At 38.0% G+C, this 22,489-nt stretch overlaps 1 protein-coding gene across 7 annotated transcripts in view; it reads left to right on the top strand.

Moving 5' to 3' along the window:
• Positions 1–22,489, top strand: part of CLASP2 (cytoplasmic linker associated protein 2) — a 153,267-nt gene that overhangs the window by 22,056 nt on the left and 108,722 nt on the right. For all 7 annotated transcript variants that reach the window (XM_009272405.2, XM_009272404.2, XM_009272406.2 and 4 more), the window contains exons 3-7: positions 4,576–4,679; positions 8,160–8,251; positions 8,571–8,646; positions 10,165–10,262; positions 17,710–17,780. In XM_009272405.2, the coding sequence (XP_009270680.1) occupies positions 4,576–4,679; positions 8,160–8,251; positions 8,571–8,646; positions 10,165–10,262; positions 17,710–17,780 (441 nt within the window). The remainder of the gene's footprint in view (positions 1–4,575; positions 4,680–8,159; positions 8,252–8,570; positions 8,647–10,164; positions 10,263–17,709; positions 17,781–22,489) is intronic.

Here is a 22,489-nt window from a genome sequence, read left to right as displayed (position 1 = left end):
TATTTAATTCAAATATTAAATAAATATTTAATCTCTCAAGGCTGTACTCTGACTCTCCAGGCTGGTTTTGGCCTTAACTCTTGCATCTACTGTCCAACTAGTAGTGATAAAATCATTATGTGAATTTGTATAAATGAAAATTTATTTAGGTTTACTGAGCCAAGAGAAGGAAGACAAACAATGGAAAAGAAACCGATGGGATAATAAGCTCTGTTAGGGATATAATAGAAGGGTAACTATTATGCAATTAGGAAGGAAAAAGGCATAAATAGCTGCTCAGATGTAAATAGCAGGTCAGTTTGAGGTAGATCTGGTAGAATTAATGTGTGCTATAGAGTGTTTTTACTAACACTTCTAAGTTTTCTTCAGTAATCAAAACTTGTAAAATCGTGGTATAGCAACGTAGAAATCTTAACAGGAAAAACTCAGGAGTGGCTGGTAGTGATGGGAAACTTTGACAATACGCTAAAATGTGTCGAAAAGGCAAATTGAACAGGACATAGTGCTTCTTGGCTCTGCAAAAAATAACCAGCAACTGCAAAGGGAATCACCGTCTCCTGAATTTAGTGTAATGTTTCTCTGCATATCAGCAGAAATAAATAAAAGGAAGAAAGTCATATGTTATTAGGTTTTCCAAAATCCCTTTGAAATAATTAAAGACACTAGGCAACAGAAGTAGTAAGATGGATAAGGTTAATAGAAAACAGTAGGAGTGTGTGAATCCATACTGAGTGTGACAAATTATATACTTCATGGGGTAACTTGTTAGGAGACTACAACTTTGAATACAGCCTTCGTGCATGGTCCTACTTCTCCTTCCTCACCTTTCGTTTAACTCCAACATCTATTTGAGATTGTTTAGTTTGCAGACTGATGCCAGAAATGACCAAATGCATATACTTGCACTGCAGCATAAAGAAGGATGCTAATTTGATAATGCTGATGAGAAAACATATAAAACTTAAAGGAAAAGTATCAGCCAAAATGATTGTTCAGTTGTATTTGGAATGAAGTTAGGGGAGAAAAAAACATTGTTCTTAGCGATGTATTTTCTGGTCATCCATTCTTTGAGATATAGCAATGCTCTAATCTTCTAAAGCAGAGACTTGATTTTTGGTAAAGGGTGCCCTCTTATTGCAAGTATGACTTCAGCTGTTCCTGGTAGGGATAGAAACCTGCCTAAAGCTGGCCAAGGTAAAAATCTTTTTATAAAATCTTAGTGCACAAACATCCAGCAGATACTTCCTAAGGTGCCAAAACCTCCACAGGCTGTTCCCGTTGGCTCAGTTCCAACATACCTCTTAGCTTGTGCTTTTGATTGACATGTGTGTATCATCTTGAACATCTGAGTATGTCCTTGTAAACAGACAAATACTGGTACAAGGGGTGGTATGGGCTGTGAGGGGGAAACAGTGGTTAAGGTAGCGAGTAGGCAAAGCTGCTGCTTTCTAGTGGCAGCACTGGCTTATCCTGATGTAGAGCAAAAGCCTGTGTTGTACTGTCATCTCTGATGCTCAGCTGTAATTGCTACTTCGGGTTATGAGAACTCAAAGTTTCTAGTGCTCTGTGATTTCAGCTGGGCAGGACTAGAGAGGAGCAAGGAGAGGCCAGGAAGCTTGGAGCAGGGAAAAGAGAAGGGTGATCAGCAAAACAGGATGCTGGGATGGACCTGTGTGTCTCAAACATTGTCAGAATTTTTTAGGTAGGTAGATGTGTTTCCCACTCATTCATAGAAAGGACAGCTAACACAATTCGGCTATTTTTCACTATAGCTCTCTCTAGATGTGTCTAACATTTGGAGAAAAAGTGATGAAGGCATTAGGAATTCAAATTGAAATATGTTTGGTGGAGATTGCCTTCTGGTTGAGCATTCTGAAACTTCATCAACAGGCAACCAACTTCAAAGAATTTCTTACTGGAGCTTATTCTGACAGAAAAGATGGACTACCAAACTGAAAACCAGCTGGTGGCTGCTAGCATTCAGCAGCCTAATTTCATTTGTCTATGCAAACAGAATATATCATGCCTTATATGGGGTCTTACAGAAACTTGAGATTGGGGGGGGGGGAGGTCAAGCCCGCAGAGATTTGGGCCCTTTAACAGCTCCCACAGCAGGTTGTCCCTCTGACAGAGCTCCGCGAGTGACAAAGGCTGGCATGTTCACTAGCTGCGCACACTGAAATCTGCAGGCTGTGTCATAGCTTAGTTTAACTCGATGACCTCACCTCTGTTCAGCGGCTTCTAGTAGCTGTTCTCTGTGCTTGCCTTAGTGATTTGAACAGAGCCCTGGTATCTGCAGCTCCGTCAACTGACTCGGCGTGCTAATTAGTCACAAAGGAGCCATGTTCCTGCAGGACTGGCACGCACTGTGTTTCCCTCCGCTGGAACAGCTTCTCAGTGGCTGTGTTTGTTTCCCTCTCTGTAAAGCAAGAGCTGCCTTCAGCTGCCCAACAGTCAGGTTAATGTAGCAGGCCTCACCAGTAACGTACGGCACGGGTAAAAGGACAGTTTAGAAGTGCTGAAAAGAGTAATGAAAAATACTGTTGGGAAGAAGAATGGAACCAGTAAGTATATGAGCGATTGGAAATTTAGGGGAGAGGTCAGTGGTGTACTCCCCAAATTCACTTCTCAAGTTCTGGATGTTTCTTCTGTGTTCACAAAATAGGGAAAAAACCCCACCAGACAACCAAAAAAACCCCAAAACAAAACAAAAAACCCCATCCCACACCAACAAAACAACAAAAAGAACAAAACAAAACAAAACAACCCAAACCCTTCTCTTCAAACAGTAAAATGAAGGTAGCTGTAATAATTTATTCAGAGGAGAAAGGGAAGAGAAGATAGATGAAAAATGCAAAAGCTTGATAATAGTAGCTAAAGATGTCAGTGGAATATCCAGAGCCAGTAGAATTGAATACTCGGATTAGGACAATTAGAAAGTGTTCAGATACAGCAGGAGGGGAAATTCAGACCAGCAGTGTATTTGTCCAGTAATAATCATGATACAGAAATGGCTACTGTTTTTAATGTAGGAACAGAGGACTGAGAAGACCTCCCGAGTTACTGATTCTGTTCCCTTTCTTTTGCTGGCAAGCTATTGTTTGGTTATTACTATAAAATCATTAAGTACTGTTAAAATTCTTTCAGATCTCCCTTTCAAAAAATAGGGCGATACAGTTATTTCTTCTGTGAGTAGAATAGGAAAATTAATTTTACAGCAGTCAGCAGCTGAGAGAGATCAGGCAGCAACTGTATAGTACTCTCAGGTGTTCAGAGATGTAACATCAAATGCAGCAAAAGGTGATTTTAGCTGTTACTGTATCTTTTTTTGTTGGAATATGAGCAAGTCTCCAAAAGACTCAGGTAAACATTATGCTAGTTTTAGAAGTTTGGAATAAATGGCATGGTAATTGCAAACTTAGCCCCAGTTTAACTAGAGTGCAGGAGCAGAAGGCTGGGCTGGGTGGGTGTTGTGGTCTGTGTTGAGTCAGTTCCACCTAGATTACGTGACTGATGCTTGCAGCTCTTAGAAAACCATGGATCAGATCAGAAACAAAAGCTAATGCAGAAGGTTGAGCTGTTGACAGGTAAATGTTACTGTTAGCACATGACACTGCTTTTTCTAGGTGGTGTTTCACGTGCTTATACTAACTTTAAAAGCACTGTCCTGCGGGGGATGACATCTCTGCCAATTCCATGTCAGTTGTACTTCCTGAGGGAAGACGGCGCACTCGGTGTCGTCACCCCTTGTTTGGAAGAACTGGTACCGAAAGCACTGGGGGGAAGAATCTCACAAAGTGTGTGTGTAGGCCCCAGGTGGAGTACTGGGAACCAGTATAGCAGGATGTCTTGCGCAATGCTGATCTAAGCGTTCATTCAGATAACTTTCCTAAATATCGTAACATTAATTTGTTTATCAGATGTAATTAGAAACTCCTCTCGGATAAGCAAATGAAAAGAATTGGCGAGTCCTTTCATTCTGAGTGAGTTCTGATTTTTAGGATGTGAAATCATCAGCTATCATGCAATTTTAGTTAAATGTTATTTGAGGACGCTTGTTTTAAAATAGTAACTTTTACTGATATTGTTACTGAAGTAAGGCCGAGTTTCCAGAAGATACACTGTGTGAGTAGAAGGATGTAAAACTTCTAATTTTTTTGTAATTAAACACCAAAATCCCACTGATTTGAAAATAGTCCTTTTTCCTATCCCAATTCTTTCTCACGCCCCAAATCCTAGCATTATTTTTCAGAAAAGCCAGGCATTCAGAAGCCACTAGCATACTTTTTGCAGATTAAATTGAAGTATTTCATACAGTTTTTAGACAGGAAGCTTTCTTTTTAGCCTGTTGGAAGATGGTATTTTCTTCAATTTCAGTCCAATGCATTTGTTGTTAGTCTTGTAACATACTCAGAAATACATTTGAGAATTTAAAATACTTTGATCAACTTAAAATCAGATTTTGTTTTTGAATGAGATGTATCTTAAATCTGTTTCAGGAAATATCCTTAAGTATTAGAAAAATCTTCACTGGGTGTTTAATCTTTTTTTTCTTTTTTTTTCCCTCTCCTGTAGTTCTCCTGCCTTTGATAGATCGTATGGGAGATGCCAAAGACCAAGTTCGAGAGCAAGCACAGAATCTTATATTGAAATTGATGGACGAAGCAGCACCGCCCATGGTATGATTACTTAATGTAGATTCAGATGTAGGCCTCCAGTGAGCTTATGCCTTATGCATGAGCTTGACTTTGAATATGTCACAATGTTATGGCGACTGTTAATGGTGTAAATGTTAAAGATATTCTTAATGGATTGACACTGATGCATTGTTCAGCTAAAGATAAAAATCTGGCACAGTGCAATTCTGCAGTTTTTGCATATCATAGCTAAATTCTGAGTAGACATTTTCATGTCATGTGGCAGGACTTTGTTAATTAAAGCATGTTTGAAGCAACCTCCTGGGTTTGAGTTTGCATAGTGAGGATAAATAAATCTGTTTAGCTCTGAATTTATTTTAAAATTAGCATTGTACTTGAACACATAGGAGTAGTCCCACGGTTGGGATGGTGCATTCTAACTTAGAAAATCTGTCTTTCTAGATGTATGACAAACGTGCTGTGTGAACCTTTTACAAACTGGGATGGGGATAAGTTTCCATCTGCCTTGTCATCTTAGGTTGAAGTTTGAGTTAAGCAAACCTTTTTACAATACTTAGCACTATGTGGCTTCTAAGTGCTAAATCTTGTATTTCTACTGTGTGAGTTTGAAAAATGTAGGATTGTTTAACAGGATTATATTGTTTGAGCAATGATGATGTTTGGAATTCTGGAGACCCTGGTTGTCAGTAGGAACTGTTACTTGAGTTTTTAATTTCTGAAGAAAATCTGTTTCTGAGTTCTAAGTGCAGAAGTTAATAGGGAAACGTTTTATTTTTTGTGAATGAAAATGAGGTTCTTTCGCGTGCTAATTCCTGGCTTTGTTTATTTGTAGATACAGGTTTGAATGTTTGTGCGCAGGGAATAAGATTTGCAGGCTTCGTCTGCAGTGAGAAAGTTATTCTCAATTGCTTTGTTTGCCTGATAGGAAAACAGGTAGCATGTTAGGCAACTATAGAAACGTTTCTCTCCCGGTAAGCATGATGTATTTTCTCATGTGATTTGGTCACAGATCTGTGTGGGATTTAGGCATAAAATTCTAGTAGTGTCATCCACAAAGACATGCCTTTACCTTTTCACGAGATCTAGGTTTGATTGTATTCATTGACAAGAGACATTGCAGCATTTTTTCATGCCTAAGCGCAAGTAGTTCATGAGTGACATGTTCCTGTGCCCAAGATGCTCCCAAGTACCTGGCATGCAGACCTGAAAGTACACCTACTTCTACAGTAATAGCATTTAGGTATATGCACAGCAGAGCATCTTGGCGACACGTTCATTTGAACAATTGCTGATAAAGAATGTGGTGATAGTTGCTTCATGCTAGGCCCTCATCATGAAAGAGTTTTAGATTACGGGTCCATCTTTCAGTTTCTGAAGAGTTGTTAGGTTGTACACTGAGGTGATGGGAGGGAGCTTCCATACCCTTTGAAGGTTACCTGCAGTGTAGGAAAGAATACAGGGTTCATGAGGTCCAAGGCACAGCGTGTGTAAATAAGAGAAGGTACGGCTCTTCTGGTAACTCCCCTAGGGTGGGAGAAACCTGGCTTCAGGTGTCTGCTCCCAGGACAGCTTATGTATCATCAAGAATTTGGATGAAAAGCATCAACCATCCTCACAGCAGGGACCAGAACAGAGAAGTCTTTCCTGTGCCTCCAACACTGAAATACAGAGTTTTAGGCTCCCTTTGCTGCAGAGAAACATCCCTTTGGAAGAGCTGGGTGGAATCCTTTTTTAGAGATAAGACCTGCGAGTTTCTTCCTCATGAACTCATCTTGTCTGTTCTAGTGTGATGTTGAATAATATTTAATTTATCCTGTTGTCAGCTCCCTTTTCTTGTTTTAAATGTGTGTGGGGTTTTTTTTTTGGGCCTTGTTTTTTTATGAGAGAGAACTACATGTAGTTGGTTATGGGCAGGAAAGCATAAAAATAAGAATATAGGTGGTATAAATGCATGAATGGCACAAAGGGAGGTTGGCACCAACTGTTGCTAGCAAGTCGTGAGAGCTGAAATTTCTAAGCAGCCATTTGAATTTCTCTGTTTAGAAGAATTCAGTTCTTAAAGTAGGGTTAATTTAGCGAAAGACTAAATTTCTCTTCAGTCCGTTTTGTTTGTTTCAGTACTCTAAAGTTACCTTTCTACCTGTATTTTTGTACACCGAGTAAGGAGATTTCCTTTTTGCCATGTTTGTCCGGGACAGTGGGTTAATTGGAAGGATGTTTTCTTCCATAAAATCCTGTTCTTTGTAGTTAAGCTGTGGAGTTTTTGGCAAGCCATGTCCTGCTTGTCTAAGGTTTGTTTTCTCTAAATGTAATGAAGTATAAAACAAACAAACAGGAAACCACAGATGGGACAAAATGATGAAGCAGGGCTCTAACTGGAAAATTTTATGTCCGCTATGAAGCGTGCTACCTCATTAATGAAGAGGACGCGGTATTCCCTACTCTTGCACTGACTGGTTTTGTTGATCGATAGCTGTTTGTGAGGGTTTTTTGGTGAAAGCCGAACGCGACTGCAATAATTTGTATCTGATACGTTTTAGCAGATTTGTATGGCGTCGTTATACGTTGCAATTGCACCACATCGGGGGTAGGAACGAGGGTGGTGCCCAGGCTGCAAAATGTGCAGTTGCCCGTGCGCAGCCATCGCTAGGCAACGCTCCCCGCGGATGCTTGCAGCCTGGCGGAGGCTGTAATGGCAGCGCTGCAGCTGGGGGAGTTGCAGTTTGAGTCCGTGCATCTGCTCCGAAATACCACTGAGAATCCCAAGTCTCGTAAGCTTCACGTTTACACTTTTTACACCGTAACGTACAGCTAGAGAACGGCAAGGAGATGGAAAGGTAAAAAGATGAGCTGAGGAGGGAAAGGCTAAAGGCGGGCAATGAAAAACGAGTGCGCAAGAAGGTAAATGAGGGTTTAGTGAGCCAGAGAATCGTACTACAGGAAGTGGCACCAGCACAAAAGGAGAAACGAAAGCAGAACAAAAATGGAAGCAAAGGAATTAGAATGAATGGGCGAGAAATAATTGAAAAATTAAGAAATAAATTTAAAGCAAAAGTAGGGGAGAGGTGGACAGCAGGAGTATGGATAAGGACGAGCTAAAATGGATGAGAGGAAATTTTGGCAGGGAAACAATATGAAGCAAAAAGAATATAGCAACTTCTGCTTGAGTTAGTAGTTTGTAATGTTAATGTTTGTTTTTTGTGTGTTAACTGTAACAATTCTGCATGTTTTTAAGAGCTGTTTCTCAAACAATAAAAATACTCAGCTAGATTTCTGAAGGATGTTTTTTAGAAATTGTTTTTGGCATAGGAATAATCTGTGTTGTGTTCCATACGGTGTGTTTTATAACTTAATTTTATCTGAGAAGTGCCTTTACTTTTCCAGTGGACCTGCCTTCTGTTATTTTTTTTGCAACTGTTATGAATGTAATTATGAAATATGGATAGAATTACATTGTATTGTGCTCCTGGTAATCAAAGACAATTATTTCTGTTTTTATAGTACATTTGGGAACGCCTTGCTGTTGGTTTTAAACACAAGAATTACCGATCCCGAGAAGGAGTGTGTTTGTGTCTTATTGCAACCTTGAACATGTAAGCTTTTTGTTTCTATGGAGACATAACGGTTCTATCCTTCTTCTGAATGTCATTTTTCTATGAAACTAATACTTTAGGAAGTCTGATTCAATTAAATTAATAAATGGGAAAAAATCAAACAACTTGTGAGCTTTCTGAAAGAAAGACTAAAGGTATAGTATTTTTGTCTTATTTAAAAGTAGACAAAGGACTAGTAAGAGAGAGACGAAGCTTGATTGATGTAAGTTTGTATTTTATTGATGCTAAGCTAAAAGTTCACTTCTGCATAAAGTATTTTCTGTTTTTCTGTTAAAAAAAAATTAACTTTTTTTTTTAGTTATGGTGCACAACCATTAATCCTCAGCAAGTTGGTACCACATCTGTGTACAGTGTTTGGTGACTCAAATAGTCAGGTAAGGATTTCATTACTTACTGGTGCTTCAACAACTATCCTTTGACAGAGGAATGAAAGCAAAATAAATGTAGGCATTTAAAAAAAGGTAATAGGCTTGCTTGTATACAACAGATTGTTATTTTCTACAAAGAGAAACAATAAATCCATTTTCTCTGAATCAGTCCATTCATTGGAAGATGAAAGTAGAGTTGCAAAGGCAGCAGCATTGTGATATACTGGCCCCTTTAGTTTTGTCTTCAGAGGTTGAAACTAGTCATTACTGCAAATAGTTGTTTCTTATAGAGCATGTTGAAAGAAAATTAAAAAAAAAAAATATTGACAGGAAGAATTGCCTCCAGAAGGAGCCCCTACATGGGGCTTGTAATAGTCTGCCAAATTTGCTAAAGATAACATTATCATGTGCAGGACAGGTGATAATTTCCTAAATGGAACCCGAATGGCATTTGAGCACATGCAAGGGCTGTATTTAAAATCAGTTAATTAAGCAAAACCAGCTGCAGTGAAAGTCAAGATGTAGTTCATAATGGTGACATCTGAACTTCAGAAAACCTTGAAATCAAAATGGATAAGATCTCTCTTGATTTGTCTGAAGTTGTGTCTGAGAGAAAAGACTAAGAACACAGTAAGGAAGAAGGTAGTGTTGGTAGGAGATGGGCAAATAAACAGGATAGATCTTTATGCTTATTTTCTGGGTGCAGCAAAGTCCTTGTCTCCTCTGTATAGTGTAGCATTGTTCTATTCTAGAGAAAATCTGTTAAGAATTTGTCTTGTTTGTTGATCATTAGTAAAGATGTAGTTCATATCTTGATAGAGCAATTGTGGGTTTAGTTCAAACTGTTACAAAGAACAATACTAAAGTCATTCCAGTAATTCTTTATAGAGAACAATGGCGTTTACTAACATGCATTTTTGGCAGTTTTTATTGTGATGACTATGGTTTAAATTTTTTAAAGAGGCACTGTGTCTCCTTGCTTTAACTGTTCTTTCCCCATCCCCTGTCTTGTCTTACTCACTTTCTTGTGTTTATGTGATGCCACATAATTCCTGTTGAAGAAAGTAAAGAAAATGCTGATCACCTTGGCCCACTCTTGTGGGCAGTAAGGTCCTTAGTCTTCCAGAGGGGCTTCACTGCATGTAGAAACAGATGAAAGCAAAGATGAAGTGTAAAGACTGAGTGCAGGGACTAACTTTTGGAAGTATTGCCTACTGCGATTAGAGCCCTAAATAAAGCACATTTTTTCCACAAATATTATTCTTATGTCAATCCCAGAAATTCCCTCTAGAGCTGTTATTTCTAGGATTTTTCATTTACCATCTGGAGATGCTCTAACATGGAACAAATACCATCTTGAAATAACAGTTATATCTCCTTTCTCTTCCATCCTTGCTGTTTCAATTGTTTTGTGAAATGAGTTGGCATGCAGGTCATAGAAACTGGAAGATTAGTGGGTTGTCAGCAAACGTTGTTTTGGTTTCTGTAACCCTGAAATTAACAATTTAAACTCTGTGTTCACAGGTGAGAGATGCTGCCATACTAGCCATTGTAGAGGTTTATAGACATGTGGGAGACAAAGTACGAATAGATCTTACAAAGAGAGGAATTCCTCCTGGAAGGTGAGTTAGCTGTTTTGATCTTCTGATCCTGAGCCGTTCTGTGTTACTGTTCTTTATCAGAACGCTAAACTCACTAAAAACTGTTTGAAAATTATTACAACTTTTATTGTATCTTCTCATTAGTTTTGCATCCATCCTGCTGTTACTAGTGTTCCTGACTTTCTTTTGCTGTTGTCTTTTCTGCTTGGAAGAAGCGTACAGGTGTGTGATGAAAAGCAGCCTTACATTCACCAGTTAAAATCCCCTGACTTTAAGAGAAGCTGGGAGCTGGACAGTAGTAGAAAAATGTTTCAAAACTAAGCAAGTGTATACTGAATGCAGTGGTGAAGTAATTAGAAAATACTTGAATATATACATCTTGTTCCTTATTCTAGAGCTGCTGTTCAGCCTCAGTGTAGAAGTCTCAACTGAAGCTTAAATCAATGCTTTTCATGCATAGTGCATGTGTGAGAGAGAACAAGTGTGTGCGTACATGTGTAAGTGTGCAATGAAAGTATGGCCAATCAACAAGCTACTGCTTTCCTGAAGATAGTTATCATGGAAAAATTGTCCTCCCTTGCTTCTTGCTAATTAACATCAGACCAATCCTTTCCACCCTAGATGTTTGCTTATGGGCTACAGTTAGATGAGAGAGAGGTGCTTTTCAGAATAACTACTTCCCAATTCTGAAGTTGCAATTCTGGGATTCAGTGAGAAAGGAGTATTCAAAGGGAGTGTTCATTGTTCTAACTGTTACGCGTGCCATCACAGGACATTAGATGTTTCCTGTAAAAGGTGCAAAGAAGTTTTGAAAATGTCTATTTCATCGGTCCTTTCTCTTTCTGAAAAGCAGTTCCGATCTTTAAAGGCTGGTTTGTGTTGTGTGTAGATTAGTTTGTATGAAATAAAAGTAGCCATTGTTTTGCTGCTACCTTGGTAAGGATTTGTTTAATTAAGAAAGCTAGACAGAGCTTGAAATTGTACTTAGTGGGAAAGAATGTTTATACAATAAAATCTTTCAAATTCCTTACTAAAACAATTTACACTTTTTAAAATGTGTTAACCCCTTATCAATTAACATACCACTTTACTCTGAGTCTTCATCTCACTTCTTGATTTTGATAAAGCTGAATATACCTACTACATGGTGTCAGAGAGAATATCGGAATGGATACTGTGCCTCATCAGACCCTTATAAAAAACTATTAGCCCTAGTTTTTAATGATGATTTGTAGGGTATCAAAATATCATAGGAGAATGGTGTTGAATTTATTGTTTCACATTCCAGGCAGAGTTCAGCCTGTTTGGACAAAAGCTTACCCTGCCTGTGGGAATGGGAAGTTGTACACATTCTCTTCTATTTAGTGGCTGTCACAATTTTAGACAGAAGTTTAAGCCGTATTATTACTACAATTCCAAAAATTGAGTTTCATAGCAGGTAATTGGAACATACCAGAGAAGATCCTTCTTGCATTAAGATAGGGTCTTGGACATCTTTTGGAACAGAGAATGAGAGTAAAAGAGGGCAGATAAAAACAGCCTTTGTTTGTACTATGAATGTTGGGTCTGACCATAAGTTTAGGTTCAGCACTCATCCTGTTCACATTTCCATGTGATACAAACTGAGTAAATCTTGGGATCCAAATAGGATTAAACACCATAGGAGCTTTGTATCCTCAGGGCAATCAACAGCTTCTAATTTAGTTGCAGTAGGTGCCAAATTGTTATTTCTACTGTCTGAATCAGTTGAATACAAAATTCCCCCTGATCTGAAAGCAAGCATAGTTGTACCATTTGCATTTACATAAAGAAGCAAGGTTCTACTTGGTGCATGTTAAACGGGTTGTTGCCACTGAATTTCAATAGTTTTGCACCTGAGAGTCAAGGCTAGTGTAAAATAATACATGAGCTGAATCACGGTGCTGTGTCCTCCACAGTAGTTTTCAGATTGGGATGAAGGGGGGAGTTATGATTTACTTGAGTTGAGCATTATGGCTACTAGTCTCCGTCCCATCCGTTGCTGACAGAAAGCAGACTTCCTGTAGTCTCTTCTTACTCACACAAGTAACAAGGTGGTTGACAAAGCTCAGGAAAGACAGATTAGCTCTATGGTAGCTCAGACTGTTGTTCCTTCAGAGGCAGACCTAATTTAAGACGTTTCTTCCCCAGTGCCTGTCAGAAGTTTTCCCTTCACTTAGATGCATTAACATTTTCATGTGGTTATGCAGGAGCTATGATCCGTGGAAAAAGAACTTTGATATAGAGTATCATCTTATCATTGTTTCGAGGGGAATCTGTGTTCATACTTGTGTGTCTGGGTAGGTTTTAAGGGTTTTAAGTATTATGGATAATCTGTGGTTCAGACACAGCTGCTTTCAGTTGTTGAGTTCAGCCTTAAAGAACTGGACTGCAGACTCTTCACTGTATGACAGTGCATTAAAAATTGTGTGTAAACATAAATATTAGCAGAAAACCCCATTACTTCAGTATTTGGTGCACATGTGATTTAATAGAATGTAGGCTTGTTTCGTTTACATAACAAATTACACATTAGAGATCTGTGTGTTGCTGCTTGAATGCACTCTGCCCTAAAGCACTGAAAATAAGAGCTCATATCTGCTGAAAAGGCAGGAAAGTTAATCAAGCATTGTTTTGAGAAATTGTTCAACTTCCTTAAATCTGCAAATGATCTATACATGTTGTGTCTATATAAAGCCAAATGTAGTTAGTAATTTAATAATAGTAGGCTTAAAAGGTTTTGTAATCTGCACCTGGTAGGTTTGCCTTTGTGGAAAATACTGGATTTTCTAGAGAAGGTTATTGGACCTGTTGGAGTCTAGGTAGTCAATAAAAGAAGGTGGGATCTTACTTTTGCAGTTCAACTCTACTTGCTACTACTGTATTTTTCTTCAGTGCATTTTTATTCTTTACAGAGATTAATTTGTGAGTTTGTTTATAAATAAAATCAGTGAGTTCCTCTATTTGTTACTTTTCAACTTACAAATCTCAGAATAATACCGTGCTTTTTGCCTGAAGCACATTCCTTTTTCAGAAAAATCAGTATCAAGTCAGTGGTTGGAAATTTGGATGTTGTTTTCCCTTTTGTTAAAGTTGTTGCCAAAGAGGTTTGACAGTCTTTGGTATCAGGCCTGTAAGTATTAGTGTTAATATGTTTGTGAATACTGAAAATGGATGTGATATTTCTTGTTCTGTGAGCCAAGAATAGTGAACAGGTTTTGTTCTATATGGGCCAAATTGATTTTGTTACAGTACGGAATCTGTGTGGCTGATCTTCCCTGAATGGAAATAGTATATGTGGCTCTGGATAGCAGTTGCTTAGTCTGAGTGTTAAAAGCTTTTTAAGATCTTTCAGGAAGTCATCTGTCAACTTTTCCCACTGTTACTTGAGAAACAGAAATGTATAAAACCAGCTGTTTGTTTAGTTTTATGTCTAGGGCCGCAACTTCATATACTGAAATGTTAAAGCATTTTGCAGTATGCAATTCTGAATACTGCATTTTATGTGATATGTACATTCTACTTATCTGTCTAGTTCATGTTGTAGATGAGGTCCATCTGTGTGTCCAGATGTGGACACATGTCTGTGCAAGATTTTTTTTTTTTTTTTTTCCCCAAGGGGGGTGTAAGGGGAAATAAGTGCAAGGTTTCATATGGGCCATTTCCTGCTTTAGACTCACTCTGGACATGAAGAACAGACTAGTTACCACCCTTTCTTCTTTATCCTCCTGCTATTGACAGGGGAGTGGTGCTTTTTTGCCTCTTCATCGCAAGGTCCAAACTTTTAGGTATCCCCCTCTGCCTGTCATGCAAGCAGTTGAAGTCCATCAAGCATAGTGATAAATAACGGCTTTTCAGTCTAGAAGTGTAGTGCATGTTCTTTGCTAGCATCTGTGTTTCCATGTGCGTGCACGTTGGCTCATGCTGTGTCTTAGAAGGGTACGTATTCTTCTCATTGAACGTAATCGCCATAATATGTTAATCCTTTGATAGAGATCTGTCACCTGCTGTAGGAGAGGGTTTAGCAGGTTGCCAGGAGCCCCCATTTAAAGTGCTACAACCTCATACATTCATTCATTCACTGAGACAGCAACAATCATCCATCCCATGCCGAAGTGGCCTGCTGTCGTGAACATGTGTTTTTCGTCAATGGGGATTTTTCCTTCCATATGTGAAGTTGCAGAAAACCTGGCTGTGCCTTTTTTGGAGAAAGAAGATAGTATTTCTATTCACTGGTGACATAGTATTTCTATTCACCGGTGACTTCACTGATTGATTATGCATGTCATATCCAGACTTGGGCTTGCAGACATGAGATAAAGGAGTAATAATGCTGCTCTTCTCAAAGAACATTCCTCATTGCTGATGACAGTGAAACCAGTCTTCACCCAGCCTTGTAAACTTTTTTGGATTCCTCTTGGCCAGGCTCTCTTTTGCCAGGAGCTGAACTCCTGTAAACATTCTTAAATTGATCGTGGTTGGAATAATTTTAGAGACCTTAGCCCATACTGCCTTGCTGTCTGTGGCTCTGTGAAGAAATATGAGAAGATGGTAGCATGAAGAGCTGGGTGGGAGGAGAGGGAGGAAGAAACTTGTTGCGAGAGTCATTGCAAAGTAGTAGGTACAGTTCCCGTAAGCTGTACTAAAGAGAGGGTTGGATCTACAGTAGTGCTTGACAGCTGTGTTTTACTAGAAATTTTTTTTTTGTAATTATGACAAAATGCTATAGAGTGTGCCTCTGGCCGTGAAGACATGCTTTGAAAGCTTTAGGAGGGGCAGTACTGTGTTGTTCTCGAGCCAGCACCACTGACTACATAGCATCCAGTGCTGACAAACACATTTGTTAATGTTCATAGTAAGTACTTTATCAGATATTTTGCCCAGAGTGAGAGGCAACGTGTGTATTATTATAATGTATTTATAAGGAAGCATTTCATTTTTTCTATTCTGTTTAAAATGCTCAGGAAAGCATTTTTGAAAACTAAGTTCAAAAGAGCAGGAAATGTTTTTTTTCTTTTGAATCCTCTAAAATATGTATGCCAAATGCATAACATCAGCCAAACAGGATATAAAAATTAAAGTGAAATTTTAAAGGAAATCTGTTAATCTCTAGTCTTCATGTTCAGTTTCTCTCAGGATTTAAGCCTTTCAGATGTAGTGTTAAGTCCTCCTGGTTAACTATAGGCGAACTGTTAATGCAGTGTTTAGTATGGAATCCAGCAGTGTTGAGGGGAACTTGCAGTCATTGGTAAACAGTAAAAATACTTCCTACGGTACATACGAAGCAAATGCATTAACTTCCTTTTATGAAAGCAAGATGGCATAATGCATTACAATGTGTATTGATCCTTGTGTGAACTTTTCACTTTGTACGTTTGAAAGCACATAGCACGTTAATGGGATTCCATGTGTCATTAGTAAATGCTAGCACCCAAAAAGCATTTCATAAAATAATTGTAGTTTTGCTTTTTCAAGTCTTAAGTGCAAAAAAACCATTTTGGTATAAATTGCCTATGGTTTACAAATTGACCTTTTCATTAAAGGAGGTTTAATATTAAAGCAGTGTAGCCTGACATTTGTGAATTGCTGCCATTTCGGATATTTTGCTGTGGCTGCTATGATTGTAAATGCAATGGTGGCGCAAAAGGGAGAGGATTATAGGTTCCAGGGAGAAGACTAACAAGTATGTTACGGGAAGATTATGCAAACTACTACTGAGCTACATATAGCTTTGAGATAAGTTGAGATGGTAAAACTGCTGGTTTGTGTTATGGGTTATTGACTTACACAATGAAGGGGTTTTTTGGTTTTGTTTTTTTAGATGCTTGCAGTAGGGTAGGCCTTTTTGTGGAATTCTCAGCTAAATCCGGGTAGTTCTTCTTGTGGGCCTGTTAAGTACAGGACAAATTTGCCCTGTAGCAGATTGCTTTGAAGTATTTGGAAAGTAAAAATAATGCATTGTGAGAGTCCTAAAACATTGGAAAGTGTGGGGAAAGGCTCAGGTTTTTTATACTGTTGTCTGGCTGCGTTTCATGATTTTATCGCATTCTTCATTATTAGATAAATGAGGTACCAGTGAATAAAAGGGGTATGCGGTCTGTCAGAGAAGGTAGACTGTGCACAGTGAGCGTGCACAGCCTCTCTACATGGATCATTGAGTAAAAGTGGTGTGTGCATAAGGAAATGTTGAAGTGAAATCCTTGTGTGTCCTTGACTTTGCTCTTTTATGTATTGTGGGAGTTTTCATACCCAAGCACTGTTCTTACCCATTTTTCTTGGTTTGTCTTAAAATAGTTTGGATTGTCATTTGTAAACAGAGCCTTTCAGTATTTGCTCTTGTAGCAAATTTTGACTTGGGTAATATGGTCTCTAGTAATGGTGTAATGTAGCTGAACTGTACCTGTTCGGAGAGTTGCAGACTATCATGAGATTTGTAGTTCATAACTCTCTGCATTTAAGGTCAGGAGTTGGTCCTGCTAGTCTTGTAGCTAAAACTTCACGTGCATGTTAGATATTACCATATTCTGAGTAGTCTAAAATGCAGAAAAGTCTCTGGAGAAATGTAAGAAAATATTCTCAATTGTTTGCAGTTGAACAGTGTATTATCTCATTACAAACCCATTGCTAGCCTGTGGGTCACACTTTTTTCTGTGAGATACTGCCACTGCTTTTATTGAATTTTCTGCAGAAGTGGTGAGAAACGGCTGTTTAAGTGTTTTGCTTATTCTTGCAAGCTTTCTTGCTTGAATAGCATTTTCTACTTTGTGGGACTGGATTGCAAATCTAGAGTTTTTTGGGTTTTTGGTTTTTTTTGGCGGGGGGGTTGCTATTTACATGTAGCTAAGCGCTTGCAGTGTTTTCTATTGTGAGGGTTTAAATTAGGGGGGTGTGTGTTGAACACAACTAAAGTGTTTAGTGTACCTTAAGTTTAGAAAAAAGTATTGCCTTTTTTTTTCCCTGTGGAAGTGCTAACTAAAACAAAAGTATTTTCAGAACAAAACTGAGGAAATTTTGAGGAACAAAAATTTTGAGGAAAATTAGTAATTGTCTCAGAACAAATTAAATAGTAATCCCTATTTTTTTCCCCACATGAACATTGCATAGTTCAAATTGTTGCCTTTTAGTGTTGTGTATAAATAGGGTAATATCACAGTCATCTGAACACAATACTATTACTGAACCTGAACTTCAGAATTTTAGTTATTTTTAATCATGCTAATAACGATGCTCAGTTTTGTTCTTTGCTAAGTTGACTTAGTTTTCTGTGCATTTGTGTGAAGATGCTCAACTAAAGTAAGAGGAGTCCTTTGGGAATTGTTTTTAGATACTCTTAATCCCTTGTATATTCTGTATTACTGCTTTATATGTGATAATAAACTGATTTCTGTTTCTACCAGTAACCTGGGGGATTTCAGAGATGTGGAAATATGTTTGTTGTTGTTCTTTACAGGTTGCAAACAATCTTTGCAAAATTTGATGAAGTAAGAAACTCTGGAAATATGATTTTAAGTAGCATCAGTGGTGAGTATGAAAGATCATCTATTTATAATCAGCTTTAGATTAATATAAATATTTAAATGCTAGTGTTATCAATGTGAGATGGATGACTAGAAACATATGTAAGTACTAAGAAAATTGAGACGGTGAAACAAACTTATACTGTGTTACTGAAAGTATTTTCAGAATACAGTGGGAAAAGGTGTTGAAACTGCATGGAAACAAGCAGTGAATCTTTAACAAGTTACATGTGTGCTCAGTAGAGGATACAAGAATCCTGCAATGTGCTCATGCATGGGGAAAAAAATCAAATGAACCTTTATCCTATCTTACAGTGTATTTCTAAAATAAAATGGTAATTTAGTGATGAATGTGTTTGATTTCTTCTCGGTTAAAATGATGAATAATGATTTTAATACATGGAGTTTTAAATTACAGAAATAGGTGATTGCAGCATTCAGAGACACTTAAATGTTGAAGTTAAGACTTTATCTTGACTGTACTGAGTTTGGGATCTTTATTTTTGGTGTATTTCATGAAAAGAAAACCTGTTGCACAGAGAATCCTTGTTGCTTCCTACTGCATTCTTGATATAGTATTTTATAGTATGAAAGAGTAAAACCATAATTCTTTCTTACTTAAAACTATAATTTAAGAGAAGACTTACGTAACAGCACAGCAAGGGAGGTGGTGTGGCAGTGGCTTTAATACAGTTGTTTTTGAAAGCCTCATTGTCTGTCTTCTGCAAGGAATCAGTAGATCTTGTTTTATAGGGGAGGGTTCTCTAGTGTTCATTTTCCTTTCAAAGCAACTATGCTGACTGAAAAGGAGGCTTTGCTAGATCTAGAAAGTATAACTATGCAGGAGTAGAAATACTTTGAGGAATGCATATGATTTGTTAATGTACTCAAATATACCTTTTCATTTTAAATATTCTCACCCTTTTCTTAGTGTGAAAATAGAAGAGACTAGGTTCAAAGGAATGTGTTTTTACAACCTTTTCTTTGAGGTAGTAAGAGTTTCTATGCTGCATTCTGCTTTGAAATAAAACATTGCTATTCTTGAACACTTAAAGAATACAAAAATAGATTTGTAAGGGTTAATATTAAAAAAAACCAAAAGAAAGCATACTAATTTTGGGGAAAAATGTTTTACATAAATGTTATGTTAGATTGTGAATTTACTCATTGTGGAAGGGTAAACCATTATCTTTTGCATTTGAAGTTAATACTGCTGCATAGGTTTGAGAGGTTCAAAGATGCATTTTACATGTATTTTTTTCTGTTGGTAGTTCTCAGGAGAATGGAGAAGGATATGAAGGAATATAAATGCATTGAAATAATTTAAATATATATGAAAATAGATATACAACATTGCTGGACTAGTTTGCATAGCACTTCTGAGCTTTTTGTCTCTATCTTCAGAAAACTGAATAAGTTTATTTTTCTTTAAGCTGTTTTTATCTCATCTGTAAAATGCAGATATTAATGCTGATCTATGGGAGTATAAACCATTTATTTTATCTTGTAGGTGGTGATTTCTGTGCAAAAGTTACTATGATATAAGTTTTGGTATCATAGAGACAGAATCCCTCTAATACGTTAGTTTCAGTATTTTTGCTTGAACCTAGTTTATCTGTTGCATCCATCTAGACAATTTTTTAATGTTATTGAAAAGATATTCTTCCATTGTTAGTGCTTTATCTTGGCTTTGTCCTTCGTTATTCTCTGAAGGACAATTTGTATTTACTGCTTGTGTGTGCAGATTGAAAGTTACTGTTGAATTCCTGTAGCCTTGTTACCAACTTTTCTTTTAGGAGCTTTATCAAACATCTCTGGATAAAGGCCAAATTTTAATGTCTAAATACATCTGTTACAGTGCTGAGGATTTTTTTTTAGTGCTTTGGATATTTTGGAGTAGGGTTTGGGAAGGTAGGGGGGAATAGGGTTATGTTTTTAAAGAGGGTGGGAGCAGGCAAAAAAACTGTTCAACAGGCTTAAATCTAATTAGACTGGTGCAGCTCCGTAGTGGACCTTTTTACCAGCAAAAGGAATGGCTTTTGCCAGATTGAGTTACTTTCCCAAATAAGTTAACTCTGCTGGTGAGGGTTCTTTTCAGTGGGTGATGGATAGAGAAGGGCTTGCTAATACAACTGTGGAAGATGTCAGCTGCTTCATAGTCTTGAGTGACACTGCTGTGGTAGTAAATCTTTGTTGTGTTGACCTAGTTTCGGAGAATCCAGAGATGTGACTTAGGATTCTTTTATCAAACAATACTAATGTCAGTTGTTCAGTCTCTTTATTCAGCATGTACTTAGGAGGAAAAAAAAAAACAACAAACCACCCCAAATTAAAAAAAACCTCAAAAGTCACAGCTTTAAACAATCTGAATACAAGAATGTTTTCCATAGTATTTTAATAATCAAATATGTATTTAAAAAAATGTTTGTACTAACATGATTAAACGCATGACAGGTTTTAAAAACGTTTTATTGATATGCTTAAGTATGTGGGAGAAATATAGGGAGGAGGGGAAAAGATACCGTACCTGCAGTCTTATGAACGCTGGTAGATGTAGTATCATGTTATCCCTGTGACTGTGTTAGAGTGGACCTGGCGTGAACAGTCCCTTCAGTCTTGTGTTACCGTCTTCCTTTATTGAATCTGATCCTTGATGAAACTGTAAAGAGGAGGAGGGCAATGAGTTACCATTAGAGACTGACAGATCCTCTTGGAGGGTGGACGAGGTGAAAAGCGTATTGAAACAAGTATGGGTGGAATAATTGAGGCAGGATATGTACCAAGGAGTTTCAAAAGCCAGCAGATGAGGAGGCACCATGTCTAACATAAGGCTGGGCAAGAGTCTTAGTGCTTTTGCTTGATGGGGACGACTTACAGGCTTAAATAATATCACACTGCTAACTTGCCTCTCCAACTGACCTTCGATGATGATTATTTTTTTTAGTTATTTTTCCCCCCTTCCCCTATCTTTGCATGCCCTCAGCAGTGGGTAGTAAAACCAGACATCACTTCTTTAATGTGAATTATGTGAATGAATTAGCTGCTGTGAAAACCTTGGGGTTTGTTTACATTACTAATGATGTTGCATATTAAGAGAATCATGTCAGGATGTTTGCCTGTTAAGCAAAATCTTACGTATGCTGCTAGTTTTGCCCTTTCACTCCACCAGAAATGTATCCCTGCGAACTGGAGAAGGTTCTTTAAAGCACCTCCCCATTTTTCAGCAAATGAATGTTCATTTCTATGGAAACAGAACTGGCAGCCAATCTCAAAGCTGCAAAAGCACTTGTTTCTACTGCCTGAGATTTGTAAATACTGTTTTCTCTAAGAGAATTTAAACAGACTCCTATATTGAGTAGTAGTGTAAATTTTGAGACAGGGAATTAAAAGAAAAGTTGGGAAGATAATAATACTGACCTCTCTACTTTGCCTCATTCAGCAGACAGAATGATTTGAGCTGAATATAAATTGTACATCTCTACTCAACCCGTACAATTTTCCCATTTTAATGGTATGCCTCATAGCGTTAGCTTTCTGAGCATAAAACGTGACAGGTAGGATACAGTGATGTTAGTATCACTGTTGTGGAGGAGCTGTGTAATGGATGATAAAGATATAGTTGAGTGTTCTCCTTAAAAAAAAGGAGGGGGGCAAAAATCTATAGCACAAATGTGTATCTGTTTTTCCACATTACGCTCTTGTTTTTTATTTCCCTTTGCTGTTTTCTTTTTGGAAATACAGTTACTATGGAGACAATGACGACATACTCTGACAGAGCTCACCAGTGTGGCACAGTATGAATGTATATAGTTGGGGAAATACGGAAACTAGTGATAGCTGCCATGATCATTATATAGGGTTTTGAGCTACAGGTATTTCTTTTGCTTGCTCGATGCGAATGGTCAAAATGTAGCCACGTTATTTTAAATTTCAGCTGTGATTCTTGCTGGTTTATTTTTTTAAATAGGAAAATTTACTGACCAGTGAAGCGTAACGGTCAGTTTAAGCCCATTTGGAAGTAAAGGGCCACAGCAGGCTGATGCTTCTGCTGGTTTTTAAGGCACTTGTATGAATTTTTGAATTATTAGTACGGGGAACTGTGCCCTGGCTCCTGCAAATGCGTGGCTTACGAGCGCTGCACAGCTCAGTGTGTGTTACAGTTGTGTGTCCATCTGCATTTTAAACTTTTTCTTAGGCAAGAGGAAGTAAATTGGAAGTACTTTTTTTTTTTTTTCCTCCTTTTACCACTTTGTGGGATCGCGCTCTTTCTACCTTCACTATGTCACTTAAAGCATTGATTTGGGAATAAACTGTAAACAGAAGTTCAGGTTTTGGGTAGGTTCTCATGATAATTTCCATACCACTGGAAAATGCTCTCCAGCATCTGTTGCATGCACGCTTTAAAAAGCTCTTTCTCTTAAAGTTTCGAGGGGATTTCCAAAAAGTCTTGTGAAAGAGCAGCTTCCTTCAATGAGCTATCATCTGCTTCCCGTGTTTCTATTTATTTTATTTTATTTCACTTATTTTCTGATTGATTTCTTTTTGTGGAATGCCTATCCTAATAAAGGCAGCTGCGCAGAAAGCAGTAAGGCTCTTGCATCGCTTCCCGCGGGGGAAAACTTCACCTTACGGGTGAAATTCCACCTCACGGGCGTTACGGGCGGGGGGCCTGCGCTGCCCTGGCTGCTGGGGCCGGGACGGCGGGGCCGGGCA

The sequence above is a fragment of the Aptenodytes forsteri genome, unplaced genomic scaffold, assembly GCF_000699145.1.
Source record: "Aptenodytes forsteri isolate BGI_AS27 unplaced genomic scaffold, ASM69914v1 Scaffold398, whole genome shotgun sequence".
Taxonomy (NCBI): Eukaryota; Metazoa; Chordata; class Aves; order Sphenisciformes; family Spheniscidae; genus Aptenodytes; species Aptenodytes forsteri.
The sequence above is the reverse complement of the archived record's forward strand: the minus strand, read 5'-3'. Positions and strand labels throughout refer to the sequence as shown.